We start from the raw sequence: 19,345 nt of genomic DNA on the forward strand, positions 1-19,345 counted from the left end.
AGAGATACATTTAAACGTACACACTGGCTTTTTCTTACTCTGTGTTGCCATTTTAAGAGCTCCCTTAAATAGACGACACAGGCTTAGTTATGGGTAAAATGATAATGCTGAATACAGAAGGCTCAGAAAATGACCTCGCCAGCCCTCAGATTTAGAAAGGTAGGATGTCTAAGAGTATTAAAGACAGCTGAAGTAGTAAGTCGTAGGATGAGTGTAAGTAATAGTAAAACAGATTCATCAGTGTAATCCCTGTATGAATTAAATTCAGAAATGATTTAAGGATTGCTTTGTGTGTGACTCTTACAATTGTACAATTCATGGGAATTACGTTTGCAACTGCTTGTCTGCTGCCTGCATTCGTGCTTTGGCCACTATAGAAGATGTCAAAATGTCTGAGCGTGCACTTGGTTGTGTTTTTCCATTACTCTGTGTGCGTTTGCTTTGTCTGTATCTAAGCAGCAGAGAAAGCCTTCCCACAACAAGAGAAATGTCAGCCAAATTCTTTCTGAACTATGATGATTTTATTTTGCTGTCCCAAACAGCACAAAGTATTTTCAAACTGAAGAGAAATGCAATTATGACATGAGATGTTTAGCCACGTGTTGCGTTCGTCATTCTTAACAAAGCAGAACTTGTGTGAACATTAAGATTGAGTTTGAGCTTAAAAACATGTAGCTAAATCCATACAGCCCTCCAGGCCTTAACGCTAAAGTTGTCATTGTGGGTATGTCTCACTGATTATGAACTACAAGGATGGATGCTTCATGTAAGTAGAAAAAAATGAGTAGTGTGAGAAATTTATATTTTGCTGTATAATATATATAATAATATACAGTGTTTTCCAGTCTCAATATGTACTTTATAACAAAATCATGACGCCATTCTTCACTTCATTGGGGAACATTTAAACTCCAAAAGCAGAATGCTAATAATTTTCAGTATCAATCACATATCTCGTAGTTCATGGTATGATTAGTCGATCGATGGAGTTAAAAAAAATCTAGACTCATTTGTTTTGGGAATTGGATGGTAGCCCTGCTGTGAACACAACGTGTGTGACTGGTGCTCTTGAGAAAGGAGAGAAAGATGCAAACATGTTGACAGTCTGACATCAGAGATGAAGAGTACAACTCCAACCTCAAGCTGTCATGCTCCAGTCTGCCATGTGAGCAGCAATGATGACAGCATGAGCCTCAAACTTGAGCCTCAGTAGCAGGTTTATGCAATTTAAAAAAAAAAAAAAAACGGATTTTTAAGAGCCTGCTCTCATGCAACATTATCTCCACAAATATACTCAAACAACAACATGCCCCTTCTTTTGAGATTAGCTGCACAATACATCCACCTCTCATCAATGGGGTGAAAACAGCCAATCAAATGAGCAAGCAAACACACAGGTTTAAAACAACACAGCACTTCCTCACTTCTGAAATCTCTTCACTCCACAAAACCTGACCTAAAACTAAAGGTCACCCTCTTAACGAGGCCTCCAGCTCACCCAGGTTCACTGGCTGCAGCCTGCTGTAAATTTGAGCTGGAGGTGGCAGGACACACACACACACACACACACACACACACACACACACACACGCACACACTAACAAAACCTTGAGGGCTTCGCTCCCCAACACTCAAGCCTGCCTTGCATGGACCATTATGTGCAGTGGCCCCTTTGCTCCGGCCTGGTCAGAGGCCAGCCCCTCTGATCCCCAATCCTGTCCTGTCATGGGTCACTGGAAGGGGCTGTGGCCTCTGGGCTGCTCTGCTACACTTCCACTGTTGCTACCTCTAACCCCTCTGCTCTTCTCTCTCCCCCTCTGATGCCTTCGGGCTGAAGCTAGGGGTCAGGGGATTGGGGACTGGAGGTCATGCTAGCGTCACCCAGGCTAGAGACACATTGAATCTGGGTGTTGTAACCTATTATCACTCCTCCTTTACCAGCGGGGTATGAAAACACTGAGGCTTTTTGCCCTCTGGCAGGGACACAGGGTTGCTATCAATGGCTCAAATGCTAAAGCTAAATGGTGTACTTAGCATACTAAATTGATACATCTCGTCCCTAATTCCTCTTTTGGCTCAACATGAATGTGTGCGTCCGAGTGGATGAAGTCGACGGACCCTCATTCAAAATATGCTAAAACTTTAAACAGAACATGGAAACAAAGTGATGTGGTCCAGATTTCCCCTTTATTTTGATCCGAGGTTGAGCTCTCACAGTTTGATCCACATTGACAGGTCTAGACTGAGAGAGCAAACGAGAGCTCTTGTTGGGTGTTTCGCAATCAAGCGTTGGCCAGCTACGTAGTAACACAATCCATATGTTTTATCAGTGGGATGGAAGGAGGGGGGGGGGGGGGGGGGGGGGTAAACGCAATCAAGCGTCAAAACCCCCAACACCACCGCTGTTCCCCCATCCAGTGACCCAGTGCCAGGAGACCAAGCAAAACCCAGCTTTGACATAGAATGTCTGACTGTAGTCGTAAATGTTTTAGGAGTGCAGTTAAAGTGTGCACTGGGGGTATGAAGGCCTTCAGTATGAGAATGACCTGAGCTGTTGCAGGGGCAGATCCAACAGCTCAGCAGAGTTTGGGGCCCGGTGGGTAGGGATTCAAGTCCAGGTTATAGCTGGCTGAATCCGAGACAGACGGCTGGGACAGATGAGGATTAGTCTTACGCTTTGATCAGAAGACCAGGAAGCTTTCATTGCATAGAGACAATGACTGGTAGTGACTGGACATTACTCTTTTTGAAACCATTTCTTCTTTGTCTGTAAAGATGCTTGATGGGGATTTATTCCCGGTATCTCTTCTAACTTCTAACCTTATTATAAAGTACACCAGCAAAAGTACTTTCCCATCATGTGTGTTCATGCATCACTGTGTGCAGTACCTTAACATCAGATGTGTCCCTCTGGCAGTTCCTCCAGGCGCGGGCTACTGAGGAGAAGGTGCGGTCAGCGTGGTCAAACTTCCCTCCTTGGAAGTTCAGAAAAAACGTGGTGAATGGTTCCTGTTGATTAGAACAAAAATGATTGAAATCTGAACTCCGGGTTTTGCTGCTGTGAATGGCAACAACACCTATTGTGATTGGTCAAATAGAATCCCCTGTGCAAAAAATAAAAAATAAAATAAAAGTCTCTAACAAGCTTGAATCTCAAAATGAACACGTGAAATAATCCCAGTGAGCTACTAAAGCCAATACACTCTTGCTACTGATGCATTTCTAATCATGTATAATCTTGTTAGGACCGAATCAATAGCCGTCTCTCTGGCACAATAGCCCCCAAGTGACATGGACACAATATGCTGGGCCACAGCTTCAAACTAATACTAAAGATAGCTAATTAAGTTCAGTCTGGAATGACGTACACCTCATTTGTTTTCAAAAGTGTTAGAGGTTAACCACATTGTATCATAGTTAAAACAACACAGAACAGGATTATGGGCACGGCAAAAATCTCAAGAATAAACACATAATCCACCCCCCAAAAAAATGTCACAATTATTGCCCAAGTAGTTTTCCGTTACTCTGATGAGAGTTCTAAGTGAGGGTTTCTGCTAAAGTGGCTTTAGAGTAAGCCTGCTAATGATGTGCAGGGATCAATGTGGTAACTCTACTGGGAGTCACGGAGACAGTGAGCTACTGGGACAATAACAGGAGAAAACTGCACGTTGGAGGAACTTAGTAACCTCCCTCTCCCTCGAGTGCAGTATGGAAAGATGGATGGCATCCATTCAACAAAAGGCACAGAAAGAGAGCACTCAGGTGCACAATGTATGTACACGGCATATATAGCCTCAACAATAAATCTAATGACATAATATCTTGTATTTCTCAAATATCTAAATATTTTTGCTTGAGGGGAACATTTTTTTTCATGGCAGACATTTAATTGCAGTGTTTTTGTGTTTTTATTGTTATATGGCAACAACATACGGTACAATAAATAATATGCAACAATCAATGAGGGACAATATGCATGTGTTGCAATATTTAGCATACCTATAATCTCAACTTTATAGAAATACATTTGTTTCTATGAAATAGGTGCCTAATTAAAAATGAATTAATGCTGATATTAAACTCCAAGGGAAAACAAATATAAAATCAGAGAATCCATAATAAATAGTTTGATACATAAGTTGAATACTGCTGTGCATAACTATACTTTTGAAACTCAGTGGAAGTGGGGCATTTTATAGCCAGTGTATGAGCTTCATTATCTCTATGTTCAAGAAGGAATATCCTGGACTACTACAGATATGCATACATAGTGTTTTTGGATGCACATTATCATATTTTTGTGATCAATTTCTTATTTAGTGTGTCACTTAAAAATCATTGGACAATATGCAACGTTGATTCTTGCGCATACAAACAATATATAAAACAATGCCTTGCAAAAACAACTACTAAAAAAACACCACAAGATAATGTGCGTGTAGGTCTTCTTACATGCCATCAAAGTGAAAGTATATCTGTGCAAGAAAATGTGGATTGAGCAACATTCAGGAACAATGAGGATAAGTCAAACCTAAAGTGGATGCATGTGCTTTATGAATTATGGCTAAGGATATTTCCCTCAGAACATTATCCATAAAATGATTCAAGCATTATTTTATAAATGGAGGCTCAGTGGAGAACCATGAGTCTATCGTGGTCTTATTATTAGCAGCTAAACGTGCAAATATGATTTTCCTAAGGGCTGCATATCAATATTTGTATGAACACTTTAAAAACTGCCACTACAAAAAATATTTTTAATCCACAGTAATTTTAATATTATGCATCTTTGTTATATACATTGCACTTACGATACGCAGCAGCCACATCATGGTGAAGCTGGAGGTGGAGTAGTGGGTACCATAGTGGAACTTCGGCACCTGATCGTCCTCCCAGGACTCATAACGGTCTGAAAAGAATGCTGCCCTCTTGGGGTTCAGAGCACCAATGGGCTATGGAGAAATTGAAAACACAAAACATATTTTTGGGCATGTTAAAACGTGAAAAATGTCCGACAACTTCCTTTAAACTGCTGCTTGAGATAAAAGCAGAGACGAGAACAAACACATGGCGGAAAAGGATTGCTGAATTTGACTGAACACATTCACAGACAACTCTTTGAAGCATAACAGTCGCAAAGGCAAATGAAGCTGGTAACCTTTGTGCAATTTCAAATGAATATTAGATGATGTTTCCCTTCAGACGGAGATCAATCCTTTCCCACAGAGTGCTTTTTAGATGCTGTGAAACAGAGCCCCTGCAGCTGTAGTCTGTCAGAGAAAACTAATGCGCTCCAATGAAAGAGTGCCTACTAGGAATATCAATAGCAGGGCTGCGGGTTGCTTTAATTTCTACATTTATTAATCTGTAACTAATACACTGGTCACCAGCCCCGTTTGTAGTCTAGAAAAATGGTTACGTTGCATTAATTTTCCATCGCTCTACAAAACCAATAACGCTGTGCTGCTCAGCTATTATTTAAATACTCATTTATAGAAATCACTTTCAGGCTGGTTCAATTTTTATTAGTCTTCTGCGCCTCAAGCCCCCCTTCATTTCTCTCCCTCACACACACACACACACACAGCAGATCAATGGTAATGGAATGATGGCCTTTTGAGGATGAGGGCCTAGTAGGGTGTGGATCAATTGGATCTCTTTCATATCATAGGGTGCCTGTCGGAGCAAGACGCATCGATATTGATCTGTGCTATGGCTACTGTTGTGTGCTGGCGTAATGAGGCATGCTTGTGTTCATGCATTTGTGTGTAGTGGGAGTGATGTGCACAGGATGTGTGCAGCATCGGTTGGGTTTCTCAGTTCGGTGTGTGTGCATATCTGTAGTCATTTTGTGCAGAGTGTGTGCAGAGTTACGCGGTGAAAGGCCTCGTGTCACCACACTGTGCAGCTCCGTGTTGACAGTGATACACTGTGGGCTTCCTCAGGGCCACTGGGGGGTGGGTGAGTACACACAGTGAATTATACATCAGGCCCATTGGTCTGATTTATAGCCCTAATAACAGTCAGCTCATTAAAAAAAGAAAAGGGAGAGGAGGCATATAAAATATAAAAAAAAGACTGAAAGTGCCACAGTGACAGAGCGAGAGGGAGAATTGTGTGTGAGAGTGCGTGTGGGGGCTGTTTGGTGTGCGCGAGCCCGACATTGTTTACTGCTGTAAATTACTGTGGGGCGAGCGCTTGCAGCTTACAGTAGCTACAGCAGAGCGGCGGTGACGGCCGTACATCAGAGCCGAGCGCCCGGCAGCGTGCTGATGGAACGACCTGCTGCCGCGCCGCCACAGATTGGCCTAATATGTCGTGGCAAAGAATAGCGCTCTGATGAGGACTCTGATAAATTAACCAATCTCAGAGTTTTAATTAGACTGGAGAGAAAGCTACAGAACGAAGGTGTGCCGAGGCTTTTTGGAGGGGAAAACAGAATTAATCTCGGATTAGTCCCGATCGCTTCTTCGTCAACAGAGGAGATGGTGATGGTGGCGCAGAGCCATTTCAAGGAAATAATTACAGTCGCTAAAAAAAGGCCAGAAACTCAAAACAAATTGACATGTTGTACACCATTTACAATCTGATTAATGTTTAAAACTGTTCAAACAGGGTGACACTTATTCCATGTAGAAAGAAGAGAAGTCACTTTACCAAATCAAGAAACTGACCGTGTGTCTTGGAAACATTAAACTGATAATTGAGATTACACATAATGCTTCCTGTATGACCTGGAATGTCCTCCACGTTGAATGAATTCAGTCAGTAAACTTTGGAGGCTTTGAAATGATCCTCGTATGCATGTCTACTCAGAGAGAAAACAACAAGGATCTTCCTGAGAACTATTATAAGAACATTATCCAGTGCTACTTTGCTTTTAAAACAATAATGGGTCACCGGTGATGAAGCATAATGGCCTACCGGCGATTTGAGCATCACTTGGGCTTTGAGTCATAAATCAAAAGAGCCTTTTGAAAGGAGTGTTTATGTATAATGTCCTATTTAAACAGTGAAAATGGTGTGGAGGGCCTGGGGGATAAACATATGGGGCGCGTATGGTGAAATCAATACACCATTAGCTGATGTGGCTGTGAGTAGTAGGTTATAGCACAAAAGGTACAGGCAACGCTCAATAAATCCTCTCTATTTCTGTTGCTATGTAAATGTAGACTACCTAATCTTCGGCGAGGAGGTAAACAATTCTTTTGAAATCGTTTGTTGTGCACCATCAAAAGCCGAACAAAGACAACAACAACGACGACCCCGCTTTCGCCTTCAGTGGAGTGGTATGACCCCATTGACCAATTAGAAACATCCTACAGCTATCTATATGTAGGACAAGTGCATTCTTGTGGGGAAATATGTCAGAAATGGGGTGTACGAATGGGTAGGGGAGAGTTACAACACTTGCAGGCAGTTCTAGTGTGTGCTTATCGTGACTACAATGTTATCTCGGGGCTCGACATTTGATGTCAGGTTGAGGTTAGAGTTTATGATAAGAAAGTCCGTGGGGTCAGAATGGCTCTGGCAACAGGGAACATAAATTCTGTGTGGCCTCTGTGGTGCTGAGGATGATGACAGTGTGTGACACACACACACGCACACACACGTTCATGGCAATTTGGCTTCTCAATGTCACTGGAGGCTTCTCAGATGACCTGTTTCTATATGAGACAACCAACCAAAATGACATACAGTAAGGGGGGGGGGATAACAGAGATGTGGATGTGGAGAAAGAGAGACAGAGGGAGGAAGAGAACGAGAACAATAAAGAGGAAACAAAGCAAGGTGGTGAATGGTGCACACACACACACACACAGACAGACATACACAGCACTGACGGTCAGAAAACATTAGGATGCAAAGAAAAGAAATACAGAGCACAGAGGATTGCGGATGCAGAATCGGGTGGCGGGGGTTGATTTTGGGGGCTGCGCACTGCTGCTTGCCCTGTTCCAGACACTGCAGTCTGCCACGGTCCAGTGGTCATACACTGATATCACACGTGTGTCGACAACATGAATAAAACAGATGTAATAAAGATTGGGCCCGCTCCCTCCCCTCCTTTTCTCTCTGCTGATATTCCACTCTCTGAGGAGAGAAGAAACGCACGGGCGGCAAATGATATTGTTCTTCATCCCTTTCACACTCCCCTCGTTCCTCTTTTGCTCTCAGATTGTCTCTTTGTTTCTCCTCCTTTCACCCAATCTCCCCTTCAGTCACTTAGTCCCCGGGGCTGCGAGGATTGACCGTGCAGCTGAGCTGTCCAGGCTCCAAGGCAGTGCAAAGGAGAAGAGCAGGAGGCAGAATGAGAGGAGGAACTGAATGTTTGTGTGAGTCTGTGTGTGTGTGTGTGTGTGTGTGTGTGTGTGTGTGTGTGTGTGTGTGTGTGTGTGTGTGTGTGTGTGTGTGTGTGTGTGTGTGTGTGTGTGTGTGTGTGTTTGTGGGGCAAGTACAACTGTCACATTTCAGCCTACTGGGCAACATGAAGAAAGATGAACAGAGGAATTATGCAGCTTCATACATGGGGAAAGCTACACTGGGAGGGATAAAAACAGAGCATGGACACACAGAGGAGCAGATGGGAAGTGAAAGCGGGACGAGAGAGAAGCTAAGGGACAAGGTGTTGACTGCTGGGGCGTTTGAATCTGTATGACAGGGCGGTGTGAAAGAATGGAAGTGTGAGGGGATGGTCCATGTGCTTGAGGTAAATGTGCAGGGCTACTGTATTGCATTGGACGATAGCGTGCAGATTTAATGCATTTTAATGGATGCTTAGCTCAGTAGCACCAGAATTGATCAAAATTCTAATAACTAATTAAATAAAATCATTTAATTTGCTTCAGTACATTTTTTATTGCACTTCGATGAAGAATTCAAGTTGAAGCGAGACCCAAATTCTCACCATTGACCAATCGCAAACTCCTGTAATCTCTAACTCCAAGTGTACCGGACAGAACATCCAGGACATGGTCAAACCGTACACCCCAGCTCGTTCACTTCGCTCGGCTTCTGCCAATCGGCTTGTAGCTCTGCTTTTAAATTCATTTTAAATTTATCTTAAAATGTTCTTGTTTTAACTTTCTGCTCTGTAGCACTTTGAGATTGCTAAATATAAAGTGCAATACAAATAGAATTTATTATTATTATTATTATTATTATTATTATTATTTAGCTCCGTCACTACGAGCTAAACACAAAATCAAGACTGTTTGCTGTGCTGGCTCCTCATTGGTGGAACGAGCTCCCCATTGACATCAGGACAGCAGAAAGTCTCTACATCTTCCGTCGCAAACTAAAAACACATCTTTTTCGACTATACCTTGAATAGGGAAGGTAGCGCCGTAGTAGCACTTTAGTAGCACTTAAATGTCCCTTACCGATAGCATTTTGTAGTTTAACTTTATTGAAGAAATTGTACTTGCTTGATTCTTGTTGTTCTAAATTTGTACTCATGGTTTAATGCACTTATTGTAAGAAGCTTTGGATAAAAGCGTCAGCTAAATGTAATGTAATGTAACCAGTGAGACCAAAATGGAGGAAGCTTTCATATTAGCCATATTAGACAAGGGGCCATGTCCATGTTCAGACTGATAAAAGCAATGTAAAACATTTGTGGGGTTTCAACATGCCTTACTGTAACTATCCTCTCTCTCACTCGATGAGTACCTCCACCTTTCTCTCACCCTGCATGAACACATGAGATGCTCTCAGGACCCAAACAAATGCCCTCAAGTGCAACTCTGAAATGCATTTCCTCCAACGTCTTTTCTGTCCATTAACACATGCCTTTTGGACTCCCTGGCTGATTTATTCAGTGATTCTGGTTCCAGCAGCTAGACAGTCTCTCAATCATCTCACTCTAAAAACTAATCCTCTGTCCTCCCATCGCTGGACAACATTACCCACGACTGATGTTAAAATGACGAGGGGCGCTGGCAAATAGTAGGTGCAGGATGTTTTTTCTCCCTTCTTTTTTTCTGCGTGTGTATGTGTGGAAAAGACAGGGAGTTCATGCAAGTAAATAATGACATGTCTACTTACAACATGGGGGAGAATCTTTAAAGTAGCTTCAGTGGTGCGAGCGAGTGTATTTATGTGCCAGGGAGCATCTTAGGGCAGGCCCCATTGTTTTAAACCCAATCACTTGATACCTGGAGCTACCAGGGAGTATTACTTCACTTCCTGGGGTGTTGCAGAAGGTCAAACTTGAAAGAATTCAATTATGAAGTTTGAATTATGGACAGCAAACGATTGCTAAACCAGCAAATGGGAGTCACAGAGAGAGAACAAGTGCAGTTAAAACCTACTTTGACTACAGCAAGGGATGGCTCATCTAACACAAGTCAACAACTAATCATACAGATTATCTGGTTTGTATATCACCTTCCATTGTGGAATGTCTGTCATAGTATTATCCCCAATTTCATATATGTATACACGGAAATATTAATGGATTTAGATTTGCCAAAGATACACAAAAGATGTGCAAAACATTTAACTAATGCTTGTGTGGGTGCTTTTAAACTTTGCAGAAACTTTTGTTCTTCCTACACCAAACCAACCAAATAAGTGTAATTAAATGAGGACGGAGCGACACCTGTGGATAAGATTAAAAATGAAACAAGAAGAGGGAGGAGAGGATCCACCTCGAGTGTCTTACCTTGGACAGATCTCTGAAGTTGCTGGGCAGGGTGAGGTCGAGTTCCGCCGAGTCGTAGTTGGTGATAACCCAGGGGAAGACCGGGTACTGGTTCAGGTCATTATAGGTCCGACCTGGTGGGAAAAAAACAAAATGAGAAAAGAGACGGCAACAATGATTATACACATCATGGGAACAAGGACCAACAACAAAAGCTCAAAATAATTTCTGGCAGGGTTTCTACTGGCTGGTTTAAGCCACAATCTGCAGGTGTTGGGTGGTGTCCTCACCAGAGATGGTGTTGAGAAAGATGAGGTAATCGAAGTTGGATATCTCGCGGCGCTGCCAGCGCTGGGTCATGTTGGACGCCTTGAATAGCTGCTTTGGTGTAGCCAGGGATATGCGTCTGCAAAGGAGGAGGCAAAAACTGATATTTAAACACTTGTAGCCGTTGAAGTGTTTCTTGCACGGGCAACGCAGTGTGAAGAAGCACAGAGACAAAGTCAGTCACCACATCACAAGAACGGCAATTAGCAGACTGGAAAAACAAAGCCTTGAGCTTATTAGAGTTTTGCAATACATATGCCATTGTATGAAAAATCTTTTTCATACAATGATGACAAATTTGCGATAAATTGGTTTGAATACACATATATTCGTGCATGTGTGCACACAGTGCCGAGGGCATGATGTGTGCAGTAGGACAAAAACAAATGACCTCCAATCCAATTAAAACAAAAGAAAATGATGGAATTAATCACTGTCAGGGTGTGAGATTATAGTCATTAGGCCTCTCAAAAGGTGAAAATACAAGTGTACTACAAGACACATTATTCATTATATTCTGAATGGTCACCAAGCAATAATGTGCATTAACATACTTTCTATATGTAGGTTTCTACATTTTCTTTTCATCTCCAGTGGATCACACCATAATCAAATGAAAACACAGAGGGGAAAAGACAGAAGGTGCCCGATTATGGCAAAATTATTTTAAAAGCAGTAGGGTAATATCTAATTACGAGCAACGACATTACATGGATAATGAAGTGGGGTTGTGTAATTATTATTGTGGAACTCTGGCATTAAATAGAGCTGGTGTGTGCACTGAGCGGCCCTGTACAGCTATTCTCCGGTGAAAGAGGCAAGGCGTAACCTGGCCTGAAGACTAGCTTGATAAATGAGCCAAACACACACACACACACACACACACACACACACACACATGCGCTCACCCCGTGTGTGTGTCTAGCCTTCAGTGTTCACGATTCCAATTGCTTTTTTTGTTTCCCCAATATGTAGAAAACATTTCCCAAAGATCTTAAATCTTCCAGTCTCTCATGACACCTCCCCAAATATATTCACGTATCCCACAAGACAACTGCCACGGTTCAGATTAATAACAACAGACATCTCACAAAACAAACTATGAGCCAAACAAATCCCAATGTGGAGAAGATTTAGATTGGACCATATATTTGAATTTGGTTCAAATGTTTCCATGATGCCCATTGTTTGCTTAAACTGTATTTGTACTCTCACAAAAAGGTCTTCAAACGTAAGAAACTACAGAAAACTGCAGTTATTATGTGTACTTCTTACCCAAAACACTGGGAACATATTTACTCTTTATGGAGGTTTAATATTTTAAGGATAGAGGGTTTCATATGCATTATTTATTAATATTTGACAACCATTTAATGTATTAAACGTAGAACATTAGCTGGTTGCGTCAGGTAATTAGAATGTTCCATAAAGGGCATTATGCAGTAAGACTTCCTGGGCACTACTTAATTTCTCTTGATTTCCACAGGACCTTAAACTAGCACACACACACACACACACACGCACGCACACGCACAGCTGGGTTGGGCTCGGCTTCAGCACTTCCCGGACACAGAGCAGACATGATGCGAGGGAGGAGGTGCGCCCTGCAGGCTTACAAGCAACTATTTGCTCCACACTGATGGAAATAAATAAATGAACTGTGTTTGTGTGAAGCCAATTATGTTTGTGGGGGTGCGGAGAGAGTGGGAGGAAGTCAGTGACCGAACCCACGTGTGCATGTGACAGCAAGAAAGGGGAGGTAGAAAATTCAGTTTGGGGGTCTACGGCGTAGAAGTATCAGCAATGTGAATATTTTCTAATCTCATTGAATTCCCTTTAACCACCGCCGTCTGTCAGTGACTTTTGTGTTATGATACATTTACATGTGGTGCTGTATGTGTTGCATACACATCTACAGAGAGATAAGATTAGTTAGCGTATTTCTGTGTTTCGCGGTGCGCCTCACCTGGTCTGTGGAAGGCCAAAGTTCGTCCCCACTCCAACACGAGGAAGAGTGTGGACCACCTTCTTTACTGTGGCTGCATCTGGGAAGTTGAATATGACTGCCGCTGTAGACGAGCACAGAGAAAGATCTATTTATCATATCAAGAATTATGTTCATCTTCCTTGGATCGCATACAATTACAACACTGCCACTCAACTCCAATATCATTATTGTATGTGGATGAATATCCATCAGGGGAGCAATAAAAATGTGAAGTTTGAGCAGGTGCTGTCTTACTTCTGTTGGCCATGAAGATCTCCAGAGCAGTATTCTGCAGAAGGTAGCGTCTGGAAAAGACTGCACGGATCTCTGTGAACAGCCATTTTCCATGAAGACCTTCTGTATAGGCTAAAATCTGAGCGACAGGACGGGAACGGAGAGACCAGAAGGAAAGGGGGTAAGGAAAATGGACATTTTAAAAGAAAGAGTCCAGAGGAGGACACAAGAGATGAGAGAAGGCGAGGGGAAGAAGAGCAGATGCAAGGCGAGGTTAGTTCATTTTCCACACACGAGGGCACGACGGCCTTAACAGCACGATTAATGTCTTTTATTGATCAGCCTCAATGAAATAGAGATTCCTTCAGCAAGAGAATAGGCACTATTCAGCTGAATGAAGTGAAGGAAATGTTCAGTTCACTAAAAGATAATCCATAATACAGCCTGCGGGTGACTCGGAGCATCTGAAATGTATATATAGGAATGGTTTGATGCGACAAGGATGAGGATAAGAGCCCATTTTAATGCTCAACATCTGATTAGACTATGTTCTGTATTTCCATGGAGGTAACGGTCACAGGGGTCAAACATTGTTATGTTCGCTAGCTCCAGATTTAAAAAATGCTTCGATGAGCTGAGCTTAATCGGTCCCCATGGAGATCGTGGTCGCTGTCAGAGTGACTTGTTCTGATGGCTGCCACAGAGCCCGACAGACCCAGATGCTTGGCCCTGCCCCTGCCATTGGTCCTCCTGCTACTCCAGCATTTAGATTCGCTACCAACCTGCTTAGCACCGCTTTGTCAACTAGGCTTTTGTTTCAACCCCTGCTTTAAGTTTCAACGGCGTCTGCTGACAGCGGGCGTACAGGGATGCGGTAGAAAGGTAAAAGGGACACTTTAGGCCGTCACAGCACGGTTCAGAGGATGCGTTATTAATCAAAAATATTCAAATGAGAGCTAGCAAGCTAGGACTAGTGTTAGGTTAAAGGAGCTCATTAAAAGGCAGGGGACAGCAGAGGAGACCAGCTGAGGCCTTTGTCAGCCAGCTGAGAATAGCCTGTCCCTCGCCGTCTCTATGAGGAATAAGATCTGCCTGCATCACAGACTCACTTCAAAGTCTCTGGAGTTCAATTAAATGTGGATTAGTGGCTTGGAGAAGCTGGCGGGGTCGCAACCACCAGCCTCCCATCTTCCTTAACGGGGGCTAAAGATGACTATACCAGTCACCTGCAGCGCTCACAATACTAAACAGCACAGTTTTACCTTCATGATCAATTTAAAAAGTATTTAAAAAAGATATACCTTTCTTTTTATCCAGTTACATTTCACTTAATCTCAGTGTAAACAGCAGACTGCAAGTGACTCATGTCTGTACAGCAAATATGAAGTTACAGCCAGCAGCTGACTAGCTCGGCTTTGACAGGAAACAGGGAAACAGGTAGCCTGGCTGCCGGTAACAACATCCATTGGGTTTTTTACCTCTATTTTTGTACGGATTAAACAAAATAAATGTTGTAACTTGTTAATTAGTGTCCTAGGGAGGCTGAGGCTCAAGAAAGTAATACATATTATTTAAATGTAGAGGAGGTATGTTGAAGACAGAAAACAGACACATTTCATAAATATCGTATAAATATGGGGCTGCACAGCAGGTCAATCAACATAACAGATTGTTGTCGCTTTAATTCCGAAGTTACAGAGAGATTAGGAAGTGAATTAAACATCCTCTAGTATTTGACAACATGCATAGTATAGATGACTATCTATGCGATGCAATGTAATGTTCCATATTACAGGATTGAAATATTAGAGGACTGCATTTTTAACAGTATGGTAGACTAAGTTATGAACAGACTTAGGGACATTACTAAATCACAGCTTCTCATTTTCAGTCTTTTAGCAAGTTGAGACGATTGAAATGAACAAGACAACAGATTTGTTTTCTCTACAGAAAGACACGATAGCTATGAAAAGAAGAAATTGCAGCACATTTCCTGCTTTTAAAATGATTAGTATTTTTAAAATCAGCTTTTCTGCTTCCATCTGATCAAAACTGAAATTTCTGTTTTCAGGTGTATGACGAGTGAATGCTTGGAAAGTAACCGTTCACCTCCAAAAAGTGAGTGGTTGACTCATTTCATCCCCAGGAGTATACTCGTAGACCTCAAGATGGATGTCAAGAAGATGATGTGATAAAGTTGCAGTCTCTGATTCCACAGATAGATATGACAGCAGCGGAGGCAGCCAGATATCATATTTGTCCCTGGACCAATGAATCTCCTGGAACGCTGTAAATAGCACTCAATGTTCCCAAAATCATTGTCCCTATCGGCGGCGCTCTTTCCCTTGCAGATGAAAAAGCCGAGTGGGTGACAAGGAGCGTGACAAACTATCCACGCTGTAATGCTCTCGCCGTTGTGACCACGTCTTGACAAATTACAGCGGTGTGGAGGTTATTGTCCGAGCTGGAATTATGGCTGAACCAGCTCCCTCTGTGATAAATAGTAATGGTGGAAGTGGATCAGTCAGGCTCAAAGAGAGGAGAATGCTACAGAAGCAGAGGAGGGTTTTTTTAATTTATTTTTAAGACTGTGCTGGGATTTGCATCACATTTAATTTCTACTGTTTAAACAAACAAAAAAAAGAGCGGTTCAGTTTAATAGAATAATAGGTTGAAAAGAGGACAGAAGATTCCATAAAAGGGAACATAAAAAAAGGATCAGGAGCTTATATGTCAACATGATTGGTTGAGAATAAAACACAGTTTTATTGATGTTTCATTTCAAGTGGAACATTATCCATGGATTCAGGTCTGGAGTGTCCCGAGATCAATTTCAAAGCGTCACGCGACAGGACACAGCCAAACGGAAAACAAAGGAACTAGTCTTGATTGCAACGCTTTCTCCCGGTCCCTCTCCCTCCTCCTCTTTCAACCTGTTTGCGCGCAGCCTGCTGCTCATTTCTGAAGCACCGTCGTTTGTCTTTGTCAGATGCCCAAAAGACTGCGGAATGAAGAGGGACACATGAAGAGGGGCAGAGTGACTGTGGCTGCGGTGTGTACACACACACACACACACACACACACACACACCTCGCCAGTGAACCCTCTTCATCGCCCTTCCCTTTGCAAACACGGTCTCCTTTAACAACCGCTGCCTCTTCAGAACACGCGGGTAAAGTCAAGTGGAGGAACATGGCGACGCCACAGATGAAATATAATTGAAACTCCACTCAGTAAGGGGAGAGTTGGAGGGGCACCAGACCAACTATCAGCAGCATGGTTCAAGATAGATGAGGCTCTCAACCAGCTTCGCGGTCGCCAGGCTGAGCGTGCGTGTGTTTCGGGGCTGATAAGACACTCGAGTTGAAGCGGACAGAAGCCACTGCCAATTACCAATAAAGTAAATCCTTATACGTCGTAAAATATGAAAAAGTCTAATTTTAACACCAATTGTCATTCAACATTATTAGCGTTTGATAACTGGTAGATGCATATTTGCTCGTTCAGTTTAATGTGCTGTGCACCCTTGAAGGAAAATGAGGTGATTGAAGTTCAATTTGTTGCCTGTTATTAAGTATTTCCGCACGGCTGCCTCAGTTAAAGGATAATGGATGAGGGATTTATTATTACCTTTTGGTCAAATGAAGTGGTGTGGGAGATAAGGTGATGAAATTAATGAGCGGGAGGAAGAGAGGTGATCCATCAACATCAAAACGGAGACGAGGGACACGCGGTGTTGGAAGAACTTGATAGAATTCATACCAAAAAAAAAGAAATAAACCTGTGGACTTATCAGCATGCAACGCTGCTTATTGCTTTTCATTCCCCAAAAGCTGTCCAGGTCCACTCTCCTCACCGCTCACGGCTCCACACGTCAGAAAATTACTTGTACACGCAAACAATGGGCCGAGGTTGCATATAGTAATATCACGGCCATGCTGTTTGTGACTCTTCCACACTTGAATACCCACAGAATCAAGCCATCTACAATAACCAGACTTCCAATGGACCGAGACGCTGACGTTTAATTTACTGCTGTGACAAAAGGAGAAAGAAATCACAGGCAAACACAAGCTGACATTTAAGGGCTTTTTGACACCATCACCTGGCGCATTCACAAACGTACCACAGTTTACAACACTTATCATCCTACTCTCACTATTCCTTGGACATATATTCTTGTTTGCCTCCTCCCCCTTCGCCTCAACCCCCCACCACCCTCTGTTCCACGCTGGTAAACGAGGCCTTGTCACTCCCCATCAGTAAATGAGTTCATCGGACTAACGAGCAAGCAAAGGGCCCCCGCCACACTAACAAGGGTCTGTTGGCTGCCTGCGCCTCTGGACCAATCAGGACCCTCGTCACCGTTGACACAAAGCCTCCAAGAGCCCTCTGGAGCCAATTAAGACAGATTTTGCTTTTGAGATTGAGTGATAGCCAGAAAAAAAGATAAGGAGGGCACAGGAAGGACTGAGAGTGCGGTCCTGGAAAGACGGACGGAAGGATGCATCAACATGTTTTTATTGTAAAGATTCACCGAAAGAGGTGCGTTTCAATCACATTATAGTTAGGTGTAGTTTGGAGGCTGAGCTTGGGCTAAAAGGAGTCATTCAAGAGGAAAACTCTCAGTATAAGAACCTGGAATCATAAGACTTTCAGACACATGACTCTGCTTTTACACTCCAGCAGTTATCCTGTAGCCTTTGTGCCTCAGCAAGATTATAATTCAACCAACTGGCCACAACACCATCTCTGACTAGTCATGTGCTCCATGACTGTTGAACTATGGGAGTAGTGCAGCTGGGCAAAGTATAAAAAGGTGATATTCCACAGTGTAGACCAATTAAAAAGCAGAAGGCAATGGTACTTTGAGAAATGTGTTTAACATACGTGAGAAATATGCTTTTTAGTTTTCTTGCCAATGGTTAGATGAGAAGATTGACACCACTCTCATATCTATTCCTGGCGTTTCCTGATAACAAAACTCCAGGAAGTCATTGGATTTACCCAAGAAAAAAAAAGTCCTGATCACGACTCCCTGGCAAAGCCATGAATTGTTGTTTTTACACATTCGGTTTGGTTTGGTCAACCTTACTGAGCCCCAGAAGATGAACTGGCACCTGTTCAGCTACCAGTCCACACTTCATTGGTTAGAGCAGGACTTGAACCGGCGAGCCAAGTCGAGTGAAAAAGCGCAAACTGTCAAGCTATCTTTTTATTGACAATAATAAGCAGTCGGATTTCTATATTATCCACATACCTAGAATCTTTGTATAAGTGAGAACAGACAATGCTGAACATTGGATGCATTATCAACAAGTTTCTATTGAAGTAGTTTACACCATTTGTGTTCACCAATGAATGATAGGCACAATTGTTCTACCATCATGTAAGTAATTCAAGATGTAATCACTGGACACACATAAAGGCCTATTTGCCTTGAGGGCAGTAAAACAAACTACAAGCTAAAAAGAAATAAACATAACTAAGAAGCTGCGCTGGAGTGTGAGAGAATTAAAGCAAAATAAACAAGCCCAGCTTGCAGCAAGTGTAGGTTATGAAGCCTAAAGGCTCAAAGCATTCAGTCCAAACGTCCCCCAGTAAGGGTTTGCACTCCCTGAAGAAAGTCCCCTTTGAAAGGATCCGTGGGGCCACTTAGTCTGAATTTAGCCTAATAAGGATTAAACCCCTTTTTGGCCCTTTTCACTGTTTGCTAACAGGTTAGCCTTTTCTCTTTTCCTTTCCTTAGCTGCTTAGCCTTTTTGAAGTGGGAACAAAAAAAAAAAAAGGTCTTGTGTGGATTTAGGGAAATGCTGCAGTGATCTCGGGGTTAATTGGTAGAGAAGTGAAGACTTCAGTGCATTAACTCATTAAACATTCAGCCTTTGGGCATTAGCTTTAAGGACGAAAGCCTCAGAAGAGCCCCGACACATAATAAGACACTAAAGCGGCAAGTCTAAACACTAATGGTGTCAGGGATATACATAAACATGGAATTCATAAATGAAAATAACCCTCTGTAAATAAAACAATCTGAGCCTCTTAAACACAAACGGGTTACATATTTTGGTCATTTACACAGAGGTAGCTTCAAGGTTGCCAAAGTACTGTATATAAAATGTCTCTTCTTGTTTTTCTTTCCTATATTC

At 42.5% G+C, this 19,345-nt stretch overlaps 1 protein-coding gene across 2 annotated transcripts in view; it reads right to left on the minus strand.

The window, feature by feature from the left end:
* The window catches only part of lrba (LPS responsive beige-like anchor protein), a 173,687-nt gene that overhangs the window by 37,134 nt on the left and 117,208 nt on the right, over positions 1–19,345 (minus strand). For both annotated transcript variants that reach the window (XM_034539608.1, XM_034539599.1), the window contains exons 40-45: positions 13,218–13,335; positions 12,942–13,044; positions 10,939–11,054; positions 10,670–10,782; positions 4,815–4,955; positions 2,890–3,009 (exon numbers count right to left, since the gene is read on the minus strand). In XM_034539608.1, the coding sequence (XP_034395499.1) occupies positions 2,890–3,009; positions 4,815–4,955; positions 10,670–10,782; positions 10,939–11,054; positions 12,942–13,044; positions 13,218–13,335 (711 nt within the window). The remainder of the gene's footprint in view (positions 1–2,889; positions 3,010–4,814; positions 4,956–10,669; positions 10,783–10,938; positions 11,055–12,941; positions 13,045–13,217; positions 13,336–19,345) is intronic.

The sequence above is a fragment of the Cyclopterus lumpus genome, chromosome 1, assembly GCF_009769545.1.
Source record: "Cyclopterus lumpus isolate fCycLum1 chromosome 1, fCycLum1.pri, whole genome shotgun sequence".
NCBI lineage: Eukaryota > Metazoa > Chordata > Actinopteri > Perciformes > Cyclopteridae > Cyclopterus > Cyclopterus lumpus.